Source organism: Odontesthes bonariensis, chromosome 12 (genome assembly GCF_027942865.1).
Source record: "Odontesthes bonariensis isolate fOdoBon6 chromosome 12, fOdoBon6.hap1, whole genome shotgun sequence".
Classification (NCBI taxonomy): Eukaryota; Metazoa; Chordata; class Actinopteri; order Atheriniformes; family Atherinopsidae; genus Odontesthes; species Odontesthes bonariensis.
In genome coordinates this window covers 34,741,493-34,759,130 of record NC_134517.1, presented here as the reverse complement: position 1 = coordinate 34,759,130, position 17,638 = coordinate 34,741,493, and the positions used below count along the sequence as shown (strand labels likewise).

Here is a 17,638-nt window from a genome sequence, read left to right as displayed (position 1 = left end):
ACTCGTTATTATCACGTTAACGCATCAATTATTTAACGCCGATAAAGATTTTATCATGCATTAATGCTTTTTTTTTGTTTGTTTTAATTAAAAAAAATGTTTTTTTAAATTAATGGACATGAAAGTTCAGAGAGACAGGAGACAGGAAGCAGGTGGAAGAGAGAGGGGGAACAACACGCAGCACAGTGGCGTCCTCAACCCACTACGCCATTAACCACCCCCGTTTTATTATTTATTTTATTATTGTAAAAGTCTGTTGCTCACAGGCTTTTATTTTGTAAAAGTCTGTCGCTCACAGGCTTTTATTTTGTAAAAGTCTGTTGCTCACAGGCTTTTATTTTGTAAAAGTCTGCTGCTGTCTGCTGTGGAACAGGAAAAGAAAGTAATCGGCGGATCCACCAAACATGGAGAAGGGTACGGAACTTTTACTCGGCCATTTTCATGTTAAAGTTCTTCCAGACGGCGGAGTCGACAGAACCAAAGTCATCTGTAAACTCTGCCAAGTTGAATTGTCTTCTCAGCGTAGTAGTTCCAGTCTAAAATATCACTTAAAGGCAAAACACACAACTGATACACTGTAAAAAAAAAAAAGTTGGCAGAACTTAAAATTGTAAGGCAACAAACTTCAGGCAGATTTTAAGTTAGGAAATTCAATTTAACTGTTTAAGTTTTGCCTTTAAGTTTGTTCAACTTTAATTTTTAAGTTATCTCAACTCACGTAACCCTAGTTCAAGTTGTAGTTACTTATCATTTCACATTATCTCAACTTACAATCATTACTTTTACGAACTCGACTCAAGTTATAGTAACTTATAATTTCACATTAACTCAACTTACAATCATTACTTGTACTAACTTGACTCAAGTTATAGTAACTTATAATTTGACATTAACTTAACTTTGAATCATTACTTGAACTAACTCTATTCAAGTTGTATTAACTCATAATTTCACATTAACTCAATCTTGAATCCTTATTTCTACTAACTCTACTAAAGTTGCAGTAACTTCTAATTTAACATTATCTTAACTTTGAATGCTTACTCTACTCAGTCATATTGACTTATACTGTCACAACTTTTTAAACTCAGTTCTCATCTGTCAGAGTAATTAGTTTTAGAGAGTAATTTTAATCTATACATAGTACCCACTTAATTCCAGTAACTCAGACCTATCAATTAGGACCCATAAATTACAATCAAATATATAAATTATAACAGATGCATTGTCTGCATTCAAAGCGTTTTTATTTTATCAACACCTTCGAAATGCTGCGACCCATAGCTGTCACAATCTTAGCACTTAACTTGTGCTGAAACACTGCATATTAGAATGCATCATATCTTGAACATTAAAATACAATGAGGTAGTAAAACATGGTGAGTCAACAAGGTGGAGTAATCTACACCAATATACAATAATGAACAATAGTTGTTAAGATTTGGTTACCAAAAGATATACCTCATGGGTTCAAACTTCATACAGAAATAGTGTTGTCCAGAATTGTCAATCTAACTTAACTTATAGAAAATAAAATAAGAAATATTTAGGTCCAGCAGTCTCAGAACAAAAATGTATGTGTCATTGATTTACACACAATTTTAAGAGATGGGCAGAGAAGAAGTTACCAACAGTTTGTGAATAGCAGAAGGATAGATTTAAAAGAAAAGTTTAATTAGCAGGACTTTTACAGGTCACAACTTGAGTGTGAACAGGAGAAAGTGAATTCAGTAAGAAGTAAGAAAGTTAGACAAGTTGGGTGACAGAATGAGACGAGAGCAGATGGAAAGAAATGAGAGAAGAGAGGGGAAAGGGGGAGAGAAGAGAGGTGGAGAAAGGAGAGAAAAGGTGTAGAGAGTAAAATTACAAGTTGTAGAAGATTCATCTCTGACAAATGGCAACAAGAACTTGTGCAATTCACAACTGTCTCAGAACGTTCCAGTGTTCTCATCTAACTTGCTGGATTCACTGATACAGTTTGTTTTTGAGGGATCTCACCCTTGCAGAAAAATCTGTCCCAAGTTCCATGAAAACCTTCTGAATGGTTTCAAAAGTTTACCTCAGTTCTTTTGGGTACTCGAGGTTCAAAGCATAGATCAGCCCAAAAAGGTACGCAAAAGCTGTTGGCAAGTCAGGAAGATCCTGAAGGACGATGGCTTCTTCTACAATCACAGCGACGTTTATGACACTTGCAGGATCTTCATCCTCCAACAGTCAGGATGCCCACAGTGAGGCCCTTCGTCTGCTCCTCTTGTGAATCAGTTGCCTTGTGATGACAGAAAGCAAATAACCAACACAATAGTCAATCAAACTGAAAAACATTTATCATTAAATACTGTGGCTCAGAATAGGGTTTTACTCTAAAATGATCCCAAATATTTGGTTTGACATCTTATACCCCCATGTAATCCTCATTTTTTGACATCAATTATATCAGGCCATTGGCATTAAAATACAACTCTTAAAGAAACTCTGGGCACTGGGGCAGACAAAGAACATTCATACATTCATAATTTCCAGAATATAATGAGATCATTAAGTGTAAAATTCACCTCTTCATCCAGTCGGTTAAGGAGTTGATCCATCTCAGGTGGAAAAGCTGTTTTCCTTGCCCAATAGAGTCTAAGGAGTCTTGGAGTGTGCTCATTAATGGCTGCTCTGAAGTGGTCCATTAGGTTCTTGTTGGTAATCCGATAGAACTCTTCATTGATCTGTTGAAAAATTTAGAATAGCAAATATAAATCTTCAGTACAAAGTCATACAATTCCAACACCATCCTAATAAAAAATATGCATTTTATATACAGAAGCAACTCTATTTTGAAAAGAAACAATTTATGATATATTCTTTGCTCAGCTTCTTACCTCTCCCTCACAAAACAGAGCAGGCCACCGGCCCTGAACCTCTGACACCATAGGCTCTAGCTCAATAATCTCCATGCGCCTCAGAGAGAAAGTTAGCGCCATCTTTTGCTTTAGGAGTTCAACATTCTTATTCCTCTTCATATATTCCTCAACCAGAGCCAGTCTTTCCTCCTCCAGCGAGTCTTCAAGCATCACTAGCACAAGCTAGGCACTAGCATCAACTAGCTGCTAGCGTTCGCTAATTCAACTATTTGTACAAGTATTTAATGCTTACTGTTGCTAAAGCTAATCGTATCCATTGATTTGTCACACAATATAACCCTGAATATAAATTCTGACACTATTTTAGCGTTACTAGCTAGTCGCTAGCATCAGCTAGCTGCCAAAGTTCACGATTTAAGTTATTCATGTTTAACGTTTACTGTTGTCAATGATAATGCTTCTTATCTTATTTATAGATTTCTAACACAATATAACCATTTAAAAAGTCAGACATTATTTTAACTTACATGTAAATTAAGTTCAAACTTACCTAAATGGAGTGAACTCAAGCTCTTGTGGGACACAGCCAGACAGGAGAGTAGCAGACTGCGAGTGACGAGCCTCAACTCCAAAAGTTGGCTTTCCCGCAATTTCCAACAAAGAAACAAGAGTTATCTGAACTTTTACTGCTTGTTCTGAATCGCTATTCAAAGATACAAGTAGTACTAACTTACTTAACTGTATTGACACCAACAAATTGCTTGATTTGCTGGACTGACTGAAGTTTTTGTGTTGAATGTTAATAACCCATATTTTAACGTTGTTACTACTTTAAATAGTTATTTAGGCCAAAAAATAAAAGTTGGCCTTTTTACAGTGTAGCAGCAAGTCATTCAAGGAAACAGACAGTGGAGCGAGGCTTCTACATAAAAACTACAGAAAGATGCTGATGTTAAAAGTGTGTTTGCACAACAAATGTTATGGCACTTTCATTCATATGGCAGCACCTTTAAAATAAAGCTAAATGCTAAAAGCTATACACTACTTTTGGATTCATTTTTGGATTCTGCGAACAAATGTGATTAATCGTGATTAATCAGGGAAATCATGTGATTAATTAGATTAATCATTTTAATCGTTGCCCGGCCCTAGTTCCAACAGAAGCTAAATGTCAACTTTTAACTGGTTATGTGAGTTCCCCACTAACAGACGGGGGAACATTGTTTTATCTCATCTCCTGAGAGCTTTAATTGATTTAAATAAGTTGAACTGAAAGGATTTAAACCACCACAGCGGCAGGAATAATCCCAGTGAATCATTGTATTGTCCCACCTATGTTTCTGCAACCTTTTTCAATGAAAAACCCACCGGGGAGGCCGGCCTATGAGAGGCTCCACATCCCGCGGCGGCGGCGCGCATTGGCCGCTGCGCGCATCAGTCGCGGCTGTGGGAGGAGCTGGATGGAGCGGATTAAGACCGGAGGAGTGGCGCGCGGGAGGCGGTGTTACTGTCAGTTGGGTTTTTTCTTTTTTTCTCCGCGTCCAAAGTCGGCTGTTGTTGCTGCTGGTGCAGACCAGACGTTCAGTCCGAGCGACGCGCTGCGCGGGGACACACGCGCGGATCTCCCGGCTGCACTTTGGCACCGACGCGCTGAGAGGAGCGCGGCTGCGGAGGGTAGCCTGGCAGGCGGCGCCGGATTGTTTCAAACATTGTCTTTCTCCGCGCACCCCGCTCGCTCCCATCGCCTGTTATCGCGCGCAGAGGCTTTACGCGCGTCTGGGTGTCCCGGCCGCCTCCCGGACCGGAGACACAGAAGACTTGTTGCACGTCTCCGGGGAGCGCAGCGCTCCGCTTTCCATCCAAGTCTCAACCTGCTCGTGATGCTTTGATTTGAGCGGGTTTAGCGGCGCGCGGATGGACCGTGCAGAGCGCACACTCCCAGCCTGAAGCCGACGCGTCCCGCTGCTCAGAGGCGATGACAGCGTGTTAATAATTAAGGAAATTTGGGGTGACGAGTTCCTTCCGACGGAGCCGCTGCTGAACCGTTCCTCCTGTAAATGGCATCCGACCCAGACAAACTTTATTCGGGTTGATTGATTTTCCCTCCCCTGTTGTTTCGAACTGAGCCAAACCTCTTCCTCGTCGGCATGTCTGAGCGTGATGGATGTGGAGACGGAGACGGAGCGCCGGACTTCATCCCGCCGAGAGCGCCCCGCGGCCGGCGCAGCGGCGTCATCCTCCCCGGCGGCGGCGGCCAGGACTCCGACACCATCCTGCTGGAGTCGGTGAAGGCGGCACCGCGCCGGAGCAGCATCATCAAGGTAAGATTCCCAAACCTGGCTGCGGAGTTAAAGCTCAACCCTCCAAGTTCCCTGGATCCATTCAGCTTTCTGCCTCTGGAGAATAAAAATAAGAATAAGACGCCCGTGAGGTCAAGGTCTGCAGCCCCTCCTGCCTCCTCCGAGGCCCGGCGGGCTTCATATCGGTGTCACACATCTGCTGATTATACTCTTTATCATTTTTTAAGCGCGTCACGTGTGCGTAATGTCAAATTCCTCGATCTCAGGCTCCGTCCTCAGAGTGCGTGTCAAAGCAGTCTGAGCGCACTCTCAGACGGGTGGAGGCCAAACCTGGGAGGTAACCAGGGAAATAATCTGTTCTCTTTTAGAGGAGTTTCATCTCACCTTTTGAACTGTGAACGCTTTGACCCTGCTGTTCGCGTGACGTCACGGTGACGTCACGCCCCCCCCCCCCCCCCCGGGCCTCACCTGTGCTCAGGTTGCAGGTCACTCAGAGGATCGTGTTTAGGGGGATCATTCCCTCTCATGGCTAACATGTCAGCTCAGTAGAAATCCCTCCACCTCGGGGCGAGTCACCACCTGCTGCAGGAGTTGATAAAGTAGTTCCGCCACTGAAGTGAGAATCCACTCGAGTTAAAAAAAGTTGTGTTTGGGGCGGCTGATGTCCAGAACTCTGGCTCTGATTCTTCCAAAGGAGACGCAGGGTACACTCTAAGAAAATAAAGTACAGAATGTACCTTTAGGGGTACGATGGCTTGTCCCTGGGGCAGTACCCTCAGAAGGTTTAGTTTTGTACCCTTGCACTGAAGTAGCCTAACACAGACTGTCTATTGTACCCCAGCATGTAGAAAAAAAGGTACATACATGTACCTTTTACCACTTGAGTACATATATATGTACCTTTTACCACTTGAGTACATATATATGTACCTTTTACCACTTGAGTACATATATGTACCTTTTGGACCCTCAAGAAGGTACATACATGTACCTTTTACCACTTGAGTACATATATGTACCTTTTACCACTTGAGTACATATATGTACCTTTTACCACTTGAGTACATATATACACCTTTTACCACTTGAGTACATATATGTACCTTTTACCACTTGAGTACATACATGTACATTTTACCACTTGAGTACATATATGTACCTTTTACCACTTGAGTACATATATGTACCTTTTACCACTTGAGTACATATATGTACCTTTTACCACTTGAGTACATACATGTACATTTTACCACTTGAGTACATATATGTACCTTTTACCACTTGAGTACATACATGTACCTTTTACCACTTGAGTACATACATGTACCTTTTACCACTTGAGTACATATATACACCTTTTACCACTTGAGTACATATATGTACCTTTTACCACTTGAGTACATACATGTACCTTTTACCACTTGAGTACATACATGTACCTTTTACCACTTGAGTACATATATACACCTTTTACCACTTGAGTACATATATACATCTTTTACCACTTGAGTACATATATGTACCTTTTACCACTCGAGTACATACATGTACCTTTTACCACTTGAGTACATATATGTACCTTTTACCACTTGAGTACATACATGTACCTTTTGGACCCTCTAAAAGGTACATATATGTACCTTTTACCACTAAAGTACATACATGTACATTTTACCACTTGAGTACATATATGTACCTTTTACCACTAAAGTACATACATGTACCTTTTGGACCCTCTAAAAGGTACATATATGCATCTTTAGGTCCAATAATGAACCCTAGGGGGTACATCGGTATAGATTGTACCTCAGGGGACAGAAAAGGACTCGTACTGTAGCCCTGTTTCTGAGAGTGTATCCAGGGTGGATATGTTGCTCCCAGCATGCTTTGCCTCGTGGTTAGAGTGCAGCTCAGACGCTTTCAGGGTCGATCTGTAGAAAAAAACAAACTGAGGTCATTGTGTTTGGCAACAAAGAGAAGAGCTTTGCTGTCAGTAAACACCTCGAGTCTCTAGAAACTAAAGACCGAGTCCAGAACCTCGGCGTGCTGATAGTAAGGGCAGGGGTGGTCTTCTTCTTCTTCCTCACCGCCACCACGATCACTCGAAGTTGAAGGTGTTTCTGGTTCTTCCATCTTTGGTTCAAACAAAGCAGGCAGGCAGCAGGAGAAACAAATAATACTCCAGTAGAGTACAGATACAGCATTTCAGTACTTAAGTAGAGTAGTGATGTAGTTCTACTTCGTTACTGTACATCTCTGTTCCGACCCGATAGCCGGGGCCCCATCTGGAGGGAGCCAGCTGAACACAGAGTCCTTTGAGTGCTGGGGAGGAAGCAGATGGAAGGATGAGGAAGGGAGGTCAGTCCTACACGTCAGAATATCAATGTTCAAGGACTGAGCGTCGCCGTCTAATTCCTGGAAACTGTGATAAATAGTCAAGTAAATCGTGTTTTTCAGCAAAAAACGACAAAAACTTTCCCTGATTCCAGCTTCAAATCGTAAAGTTGGGCTGAATTCTGAGTAACTTTTGAATAGTTGTTGGTTAATAGATTAAATGACTCAATTAATGTGGAAAAATCTGATTATTCCCCTCAGATTTACGTTAGCATGGAGCTTCATTCAAAATAAAATGCTATTTTTTTTTACTCTTTTTGAAGGAAAATGTTACTTTAAGTAGCTGTTTGACGGTAACGTGAGTACGTTTACTATTAAAATATTAAATCATGCTGATAAATTCTAATAATTATCAGATCTGGAAACTGTTCCTGCGTAGCTGCAGCGATAATTAGTCAAATAAATCATGTTTTTCAGCTAAAAAACGACAAAAACTTTCCCTGATTCCAGCTTCAAATCGTGAAGTTGAGCTGATATAGTTTAAATATTCTGAGTAACTTTTGAATAGTTGTTGGTTAATGGATTAAATGACTCAATTAATGTAGAAAAATCTGATTATTCCCCTCAGATTTACGTTAGAATGGAGCTTAATTCAAAATAAAATGCTATTTTTTTCACTCTTTTTGTAGGAAAATGTACTTTAAGTAGAGATGCAGGATCCCAGGTGACCTTATGGTTTAATTTGACGGGTAACATGAGTATGTTTACTATTAAAAAGATTGAATCATGCAGATAAATTCTAATAATTATCAGATCTGGAAACTGTTCCTGCGTAGCTGCAGCGATAATTAGTCAAATAAATCGTGTTTTTCAGCTAAAAAACGCCAAAATCGTGAAGTTGAGCTGATATAGTTTAAATATTCTGAGTAACTTTTGAATAGTTGTTGGTTAATAGATTAAACGACTCAATTAATGGGGAAAAATCTGACTATTGCCCTCAGATCTACGTTAGAATGGAGCTTAATTCAAAATAAAATGCTATTTTTTTCACTCTTTTTGAAGGAAAATGTTACTTTAAGTGGATGTTTGATGGGTAACGTGAGTACGTTTACTATTAAAAGATTAAATCATGCAGAGAAATTCTAATAATTATCAGATCTGGAACTAGTCTGAGCTTTTAAAATGGAAGAAGAAGGTCTATAAATAGATAAAGTAGATAAAATAAAGGCTCAAATAGCTGTAATCTGCTCTGAGTTATCTTTGAAGGCTGAACTATATTAGAAATTCATTTTTAAATTTTTTTTATTTGGAAAGGTCTCCCCACCAGGGGTCTAATTAGTGACGGGACCCCGAGCCAGGGTCTCATGTCGGCCTGAGTCTGAAGTGACTGCTAACATTTATGGTTCTGAAAAGTTAATCAGAGGCAAAGATGAGTTGAATAACCGCAAAGGGACACAAATGGACGGCAGAGAGACTCCACAGAGCAGATGGCCGGGATGTGAAGTGTGAACTGGGACTGTTTATTTATGAGAAAGTTTTTAGATTTTAAGGTTTTATGGATCAGAACATGATAAAAAAAAAGATAATCTGGTCCTCACCAGCTCTTAAAATGACATAAAAACACATGATATGTTACACCGAGTCCTTATTTATTTCATAAAAACTGAGATAAAACACAGAAACAGTGAGTGAGAAACTAAGTGAACCCCTGATCCAGCAGCTGGTAGCAGCAGTGTGTGAGAAACTAAGTGAACCCCTGATCCAGCAGCTGGTAGCAGCAGTGAGTGAGAAACTAAGTGAACCCCTGATCCAGCAGCTGGTAGCAGCAGTGAGTGAGAAACTAAGTGAACCCCTAATCCAGCAGCTGGTAGCAGCAGTGAGTGAGAAACTAAGTGAACCCCTGATCCAGCAGCTGGTAGCAGCAGTGAGTGAGAAACTAAGTGAACCCCTGATCCAGCAGCTGGTAGCAGCAGCAGTGAGAAACTAAGTGAACCCCTGATCCAGCAGCTGGTAGCAGCAGTTAGTGAGAAACTAAGTGAACCCCTGATCCAACAGCTGGTAGCAGCAGTTAGTGAGAAACTAAGTGAACCCCTGATCCAGCAGCTGGTAGCAGCAGTGAGTGAGAAACTAAGTGAACCCCTGATCCAGCAGCTGGTAGCAGCAGTGTGTGAGAAACTAAGTGAACCCCTGATCCAGCAGCTGGTAGCAGCAGTGAGTGAGAAACTAAGTGAACCCCTGATCCAGCAGCTGGTAGCAGCAGTGAGTGAGAAACTAAGTGAACCCCTGATCCAGCAGCTGGTAGCAGCAGTGTGTGAGAAACTAAGTGAACCCCTGATCCAGCAGCTGGTAGCAGCAGTGAGTGAGAAACTAAGTGAACCCCTGATCCAGCAGCTGGTAGCAGCAGTGAGAAACTAAGTGAACCCCTGATCCAGCAGCTGGTAGCAGCAGTGAGTCAGAAACTAAGTGAACCCCTGATCCAGCAGCTGGTAGCAGCAGTGAGAAACTAAGTGAACCCCTGATCCAGCAGCTGGTAGCAGCAGTGAGTCAGAAACTAAGTGAACCCCTGATCCAGCAGCTGGTAGCAGCAGTGAGTGAGAAACTAAGTGAACCCCTGATCCAGCAGCTGGTAGCAGCAGTGAGTGAGAAACTAAGTGAACCCCTGATCCAGCAGCTGGTAGCAGCAGTGAGTGAGAAACTAAGTGAACCCCTGATCCAGCAGCTGGTGGCAGCAGTGAGTGAGAAACTAAGTGAACCCCTGATCCAGCAGCTGGTAGCAGCAGTGAGTCAGAAACTAAGTGAACCCCTGATCCAGCAGCTGGTAGCAGCAGTGAGTGAGAAACTAAGTGAACCCCTGATCCAGCAGCTGGTAGCAGCAGTGAGTCAGAAACTAAGTGAACCCCTGATCCAGCAGCTTGTAGCAGCAGTGTGTGAGAAACTAAGTGAACCCCTGATCCAGCAGCTGGTAGCAGCAGTGAGAAACTAAGTGAACCCCTGATCCAGCAGCTTGTAGCAGCAGTGAGTGAGAAACTAAGTGAACCCCTGATCCAGCAGCTGGTAGCAGCAGTGAGTGAGAAACTAAGTGAACCCCTGATCCAGCAGCTGGTAGCAGCAGCGTGTGAGAAACTAAGTGAACCCCTGATCCAGCAGCCGGTAGCAGCAGTGAGTGAGAAACTAAGTGAACCCCTGATCCAGCAGCCGGTAGCAGTAGTGAGAAACTAAGTGAACCCCTGATCCAGCAGCTGGTAGCAGCAGTGAGTGAGAAACTAAGTGAACCCCTGATCCAGCAGCTGGTAGCAGCAGTGAGTGAGAAACTAAGTGAACCCCTGATCCAGCAGCTGGTAGCAGCAGTGAGTGAGAAACTAAGTGAACCCCTGATCCAGCAGCTGGTAGCAGCAGTGAGTGAGAAACTAAGTGAACCCCTGATCCAGCAGCTGGTAGCAGCAGTGAGAAAGTAAGTGAACCCTTCCTGCCAGCTGCTGCTGATCACTTTTGTCCCATAAATAATGACTCGGTGTTGATCTGAGGTTGTTTTTATTGGATTTTAACTCCTGACCAGCGGCAGATGTTGTTTAAACATCGACATTCTGAAGTGTAGAAGTGAAAGAGGGTGTACTTTCTTCTCCACATGACTGTTGCTACGGTGCGTTTAAAAACATAAATACAGCATGACAGAAACTTCAGGCTCTAAATGCAAATTACTTTGGAGATTAACATTCGTAGCATGCAGACGTACTTTAGTTCCCACAGTTGTGACAAAGCTGATCCCAGTGTGCAGCTTTCTGTTTGTGCTGCAGCTGCACGGGTACCTGCTCTGGACTTCAGGGGTTAAAGTGAAGTCAGAGGGCGAGGCTGCCGCCTGCAGGACTCACATTACTGCAACAACACGCTTCCACATGTGTCTGCGACGCCCACGCGTGACATGACGGCGCGCACGCGGGTAATTAAAGCGCTCACTTCGCTCTGCAGACGCTCAACTGTTGCACTGATTGCATCTTCAGCTCAAGAGCTCGGCTGGAGCTGACGGCTGAGACGGTTATTCCCTCTTTCAGCTCTGCTTTAAGTAGCTTCCGGCTGTTTGAATCCATCAGGTTCTGTTCCGGCTCTTTCATGAAACTTCAGTTAAATCAGTGGTTCTCAAACTTCTTTTGGTCATTCCCCACTTTGAACATGTGGGGATTTCCAAGCCCCCCCTGCCCCCCCCCCCTGCCCCACCTGCCCCCCCTGCCCCACCTGCCCCCCCTGTCGCCCCAACAAAAATATTGACAAATTACATTTCAACTTTATTGAACTAACACCAAGTAACATCTAATAACACAAAGTTCAAAAAGAGAAAATAAAAGGGTTTCATTTGCAATCTGTGCAAAAAACAAAAACAACTCAAATGTATTCCTGCATTAGTGGCAGCAATGAGCCTGTTTTGCACTAAACAACTTCTCAAAACGTGGTTGCAGGCTTGAAACTGCCACTGAAGTCATGGGCTGTGTTCGAAACCGCCTACTGCATACTTCCATACTGCATACTCATCGATCAGACAGTATGCAGAACGTTTACCCACAATGCATTTCGTTCCTGCCCGAGCCGAAATCAGCCGGCCTGAAGCTGATTTCTCTTAAGCTCTAAACTCTGTAAACTTTAGCAACATTTGAAACATTTTCAGGTGAGAAAGTAGTCGTTTAGATCCCCAACGTGTTGAAAACCTGACAAAATACCGGCTATTTACAATTTTGTTCCCACGAATTCGGCGCTACTAAAGCTAGCCGCAGTGAGCAACGCACTTCCTGTTATTTTCACAAAATAAAATACCCGTTGCCTTTTATCATAGGGAAAGCCATTACCATACAATTGGTGCTTTTGTTTTGAAAACAGGAAGTGAACCTACCCTCGTTGTAGCTAGCTTGAAACTGCCGTTTTGACAGGAAATGACGATCGGCGACGTCACGTTACGTTGCATCTTGGGTAGTTTGAGTATGAGTAGTAACCTCATGATGCATACCCAACATTTCGGAGAATCTAGTATGCATCCGGGAACTTAAAAAAAGTTAAAGTTAGTATGAGTAGCCTGCTGTGCAGAGCGAGCAGCAAACACCGTAACAGGCGCGGCTGTCGGCAGCAGGCAGTGATACGAAGGGAGAGAAAATAGGGCCAAGAGATTGTGAGGTCTGACTTTTTCCTGGAGAACCATTTTGTGATGCAAATGTATTACTCTGTTGAACGCATATTGTTCTGAGAAGCAAAGCGCTTTATTTTTTAAACCCCAGCCAACTAGCCGGACTACCTTCATCAACACCAAAACGAGGCTGGAACTCTGCTCACAGGACGCAGCAGGGGGTAAGCAGATGTTCATAAATGATGTTGCTGATATGGGATGTTACACAGCTTCATGTCAAAAGAAGCGAACTATCCCTTTAAAGCGGCGCGGTTTGATCGAGTGGAAGGAATCCAGATGTTTTTGGTCATCTTTTCACATGAATTCCTCTGGTTCTCAACCTGTGAGCTTTATTAGGGTGAACGTGGAGCTCAACAGACTTTCAGCCTGTTGAGCTTTTGGTTTGTCGGCATGGAAACGTGTATGCATCAGGAGAACCGAAGAGGAACTCGGTGTTGCTGTTTTTCAGCCTGTTATCTGTGCACCAGAGTCATTTTTCTCTGTGGTTCTGCATGGAGAGATACGTGTCCATTAAGCCTTGAACATACTCCAGCAAGCGAGTCATCTCTTGACCCTTGATGCCAGAAATAACTTCCTCTTCGTCTAGTTTGGCAACAGGAAAATAGCCCTGTGTTTCTTACTTTAGGGGACGAAGAAGAGTGGAACTCTGGGTGTAAACTGCAGGATAACTGGGCGATAAAGTTGTGAAATCTGTGAGCTGTTTGCTGGTTCCTCCCTCGTCATTCCAGCTTGTTTTCACTTGCTCGTGTGTTGTAATTCAGTCTGTTGGAGCCGGAGCCGCTGCCAGGCGCCGCTTCATCACATTTAAAGAGCGAGTTACAGAGAGACTTTAATCTCGGTCGAGTTAAACGCGTTCGGGTTCAGGCTGTTATATTAATTTCCACCCTGGAAACCATCTGCAGTTAGCTTACAGCGTTACAGAAGAACAGAGCAGACGGCACATGAGAGCATTGTGGGATTAACGGGGAATGAAAACACACAAAAGCTCGCACGGGTGCGTCAGCTGAGTGCTGAAGGACGCCGTTTCTGTCGCGCTGCGGCGTCCAACCTTGATGTTTCACAGCGTTCAGCATCGGTACGATTTAAGCACCATGTTGTTATATATCACACAGAACAGACAACTGAGCAAAGAAGCCGTTTTAAACTGGATCTTTAGGCACTTTGTTCCCAGCAGCCTGTCACAGAGACACATCATTTGTTCCCATTTCTTTAGCTGCATGTGTGAAAAACAGCTTCATAGTTTCAACTTTTTTGTACATTTAGGTTAAAACTGCTTTCAGTTACCAAAAGAGTCAAATTAATATAAGAAATTCAGTTTAAAAAAAATCAGAACAAAAAAACAGACAATAATAAGAGGTATATGTTATTCAACATCAAGAAAAAGTAAATAAGATTCAATTTAAAGCTTAAAAAAGAATATAAGATATAATCTAATGACTAATTATGGAACAATTAATATAAATGAAATGATTAAACTGCTTTATGCCACCAGAAATGAATAATCTAGAAGCTCTTTGTGGGTTTTAGACTGGAATTCCTGAAGACTCCTTAAAGAAAGGACAGAAAGCTCGTCTGAGAGGGTTCAGGCTGTGCTGGAGGAGAAAGGAGCTCAGAGCAGATACTCACTTTAAAGCTGCTCAGAACTGAACTAACTCTGGTTCTGCCTCAGATTCTGGGTTTATGTTCATGTTGGAACATGTTTCAGTGAATCTCTGCAGCTGTTACCATGGAAACATCTGCAGATATTCACTTTAAAGCTGCTCAGAACTGAACTAACTCTGCTTCTGACTCAGATTCTGGGTTTAGGTTCATGTTTACACCACATGGTTCAATAATTTGCTGGATCAGGACTTTACATGATTAATTCACTGTATTAAAATAGAATTATGTGCAGACAAAGTCTTCAATTATTCAGTTTTATTGTCTTAAAGTTAAATAAGTGGACTGAAAGTCATGAGCTGAGAAACTCGAGTTAAAAATGCATAAAGCACAGATGTGTCTCCATGACTTTCAGTCATGGAATTCCATATGAAGGCCACTGAGGGAGCCCTGTTTGTGTTTGATATGAGTTTATTTTTGGCCCTTCTCACACGGAGGGCCATGTGGACTCCTTATCCCGCTCTGCCTGCGTCTCTTTTCCCATCTGCACTCCTTGAGTTTTCCAATCCCAGGCTTTCATTCAGCTCCACTTTGATGCTTCTTTTTCTCTCTGCATTGTTGTTCTCACTTTGCTTTGCCGAGAAGCGAACAATGATTTGTTTGCGTGGTGCCGTGTGGTGACAGCGTGTCCCCTGTGATGGTGTCCCTGTCTCTGAGGGCCCTCTGTCTCCCGGTGTCACCCGGCCGCTGGTGCCTCATCTCTGGGGGAACAGACCTCATCGCAGCTGCCGGTCAGGAGGAGAGACAAAGAACGTGCAACACACGCTTGTTATTGTTAACATTTTCTCACCACGAGCCCCCTTTCTCAGCCTTGGAGAGGAGGTGAAAATGATACCAACATGTTACACTGTGTCATTGAGCGAAAACTCAGGCAAATCACTGAAGCAGTGTGTGAAAAAACTAAGTGAACCCTTCCTGCTTCCACAGGAAAAGCAGAAGTTCTGTCAGTTTATTCAGGTGTGTTTTAACACGATGCCAAGGAGGAAAGACATCAGCAGCTGCTGCTGCCCATCAACCTGGGAAGGGTTATAAGGCCGTTTCCAAACTATCTGGAGTCCATCGTTCTACAGAGAGAAAGGCTGTGTTCCAAACCGCATACTTCTCCTACTACTCATACTAACTTTTTGAGTTAGTATGCGAGTTTGAGTAAGCGAGAAGTTCCCGGATGCATACTAGATTCTCCGAAATGTTGGGTATGCATCATGAGGTTACTACTCATACTCAAACTACCCAAGATGCAACGTAACGTGACGTCGCCGATCGTCATTTCCTGTCAAAACGGCAGTTTCAAGCTAGCTACAACGAGGGTAGGTTCACTTCCTGTTTTCAAAACAAAAGCACCAATTGTATGGTAATGGCTTTCCCTATGATAAAAGGCAACGGGTATTTTATTTTGTGAAAATAACCGGAAGTGCGTTGCTCACTGCGGCTAGCTTTAGTAGCGCCGAATTCGTGGGAAAAAACTTGTAAAAAGCCGGTATTTTGTCAGATTTTCAACACGTTGGGGATCTAAACGACTACTTTCTCGCCTGAAAATGTTTCAAATGTTGCTAAAGTTTACAGAGTTTAGAGCTTAAGGGAAATCAGCTTCAGGCCGGCTGATTTCAGCTCGGGCAGGAGCGAAATGCATTGTGGGTAAACGCTCTGCATACTGTCTGATCGATGAGTATGCAGTATGGAAGTATGTAGTATGCAGTATGCGGTTTCGAACACAGCCAAAGATTATTCACAGGTGGAAAACATTCAGGACAGCTGTCAATCTTCCCAGGAGTGGACGTCCCAGCAAGGTCACCCCAAGGTCAGAAACCCAAGAGCTACATCTCAGACTCTGCGGGCCTCAGTTAGCATGTTAAAGGTTAAAGGTCACCCCAAGGTCAGAAACCCAAGAGCTACATCTCAGACTCTGCGGGCCTCAGTTAGCATGTGAAAGGTTAAAGGTCACCCCAAGGTCAGAAACCCAAGAGCTACATCTCAGACTCTGTGGGCCTCAGTCAGCATGTTAAAGGTTAAAGGTCATGACAGCACAGTTAGAAACAGACTGAACAGGTATGGCTTGTGTGGAAGGGCTGCAGGAGAAAGCCTCTTCTCTCTAAAAAGAACATGGCAGCACAGCTTAGGTTTGCAAAGCTGCATCTGAACAAACCACAAGACTTCTGGAACAATGTCCTTTGGACAGACCAGACCAAAGTGGAGATGTTTGCTCATAATGCACAGCAGCACGTTTGGAGGAAACCAAACACAGCATATCAGCACAAACACCTCATACCAGCTGTCAAGCACGGTGGTGGAGGGCTGATGATCTGGGCTGGTTCTGCAGCCACAGGACCTGGGCACCTCGCAGCCACTGAGTCCACCATGAACTCCTCTGGATACCAAAGTGTTGCTGCTGAAGCTGCTGGATCAGGGGTTCACTTAGTTTCTCACACACTGCTTCTGTGTTTTGTCTCAGTTTTTATTAAATAATTAATGACTCGGTATAATATGTCATGTGTTGTTGTTCATCCTATTGACCTCATGATTTGGGGGGAAACACAACTAAAATACATTATTTTTTACTGTGTCGCTCATTCAGACCGATAAAAGAAAACCATGTGTTAAAGTTGATGAATGTAAATATGATTTAAAGGCAGGTGCTTAACTTGATCAAATCAGAACCAGTCACAGATGAATAGAAACTTTTCATGCAATAACTCAATCTGGCAACATGCAACAAACAGTATATTTTTTATGGTTTCAAGGAATCAGGAGCTTCATGTCAGCATATAAATAGCTACACATTGTCTGCTCTAATAATTAAACATTAGAAAACAACGCTACACATTTATATCTTGACTTGTTAACAGTTTTGAATCCTCCAAAACTGTCCCAACAGTTATGCCCAAAGCTGAAATCAGTCTCTAGTTCTACATCATCATCCTTTAAGATCAGAAAATAAAGATTTATTTTGTAAATAAAGAGGAAAAACTGGTCTCTAAAGAGTACCATCTAAATTTAAATAAGCTTTATTATTTCAAGAGAACAAAACAACAATTTAGTCCAGGATAAAAGCATCAAACTAAGTAATTTTTAGGCACAGCTGCTACAATTAAAGCTTTGCTGGCGTCACTTAAAGTCATTACATGTGGAAAGTGTGAGCGTGTTCAGCTGCGTTCACGGTTTCTGAGGATTCATCACGGACCAAAGCTTCCCATGAGTGCACGGAACTGATCTCACTACGTTATACGGGTGTGAACTGTGTCTGAGTCACAAAGAACTCGGGGCCGAATGGACACGTCGTACCATGAAATGCCTTTTCTGATCCTTGGCTCACCTTTTGGACGAGCTCGGAGGAG

General features: G+C 42.8%; 1 protein-coding gene across 1 annotated transcript in view; it reads left to right on the top strand.

Moving 5' to 3' along the window:
* Positions 1–4,359: 4,359 nt before the first annotated feature.
* Positions 4,360–17,638, top strand: part of plcl1 (phospholipase C like 1) — a 138,998-nt gene continuing 125,719 nt past the window's right edge. The window contains exon 1 of the mRNA XM_075480214.1: positions 4,360–5,167. Within this exon, the coding sequence (XP_075336329.1) occupies positions 4,994–5,167 (174 nt within the window). The 5' untranslated portion in view covers positions 4,360–4,993. The remainder of the gene's footprint in view (positions 5,168–17,638) is intronic.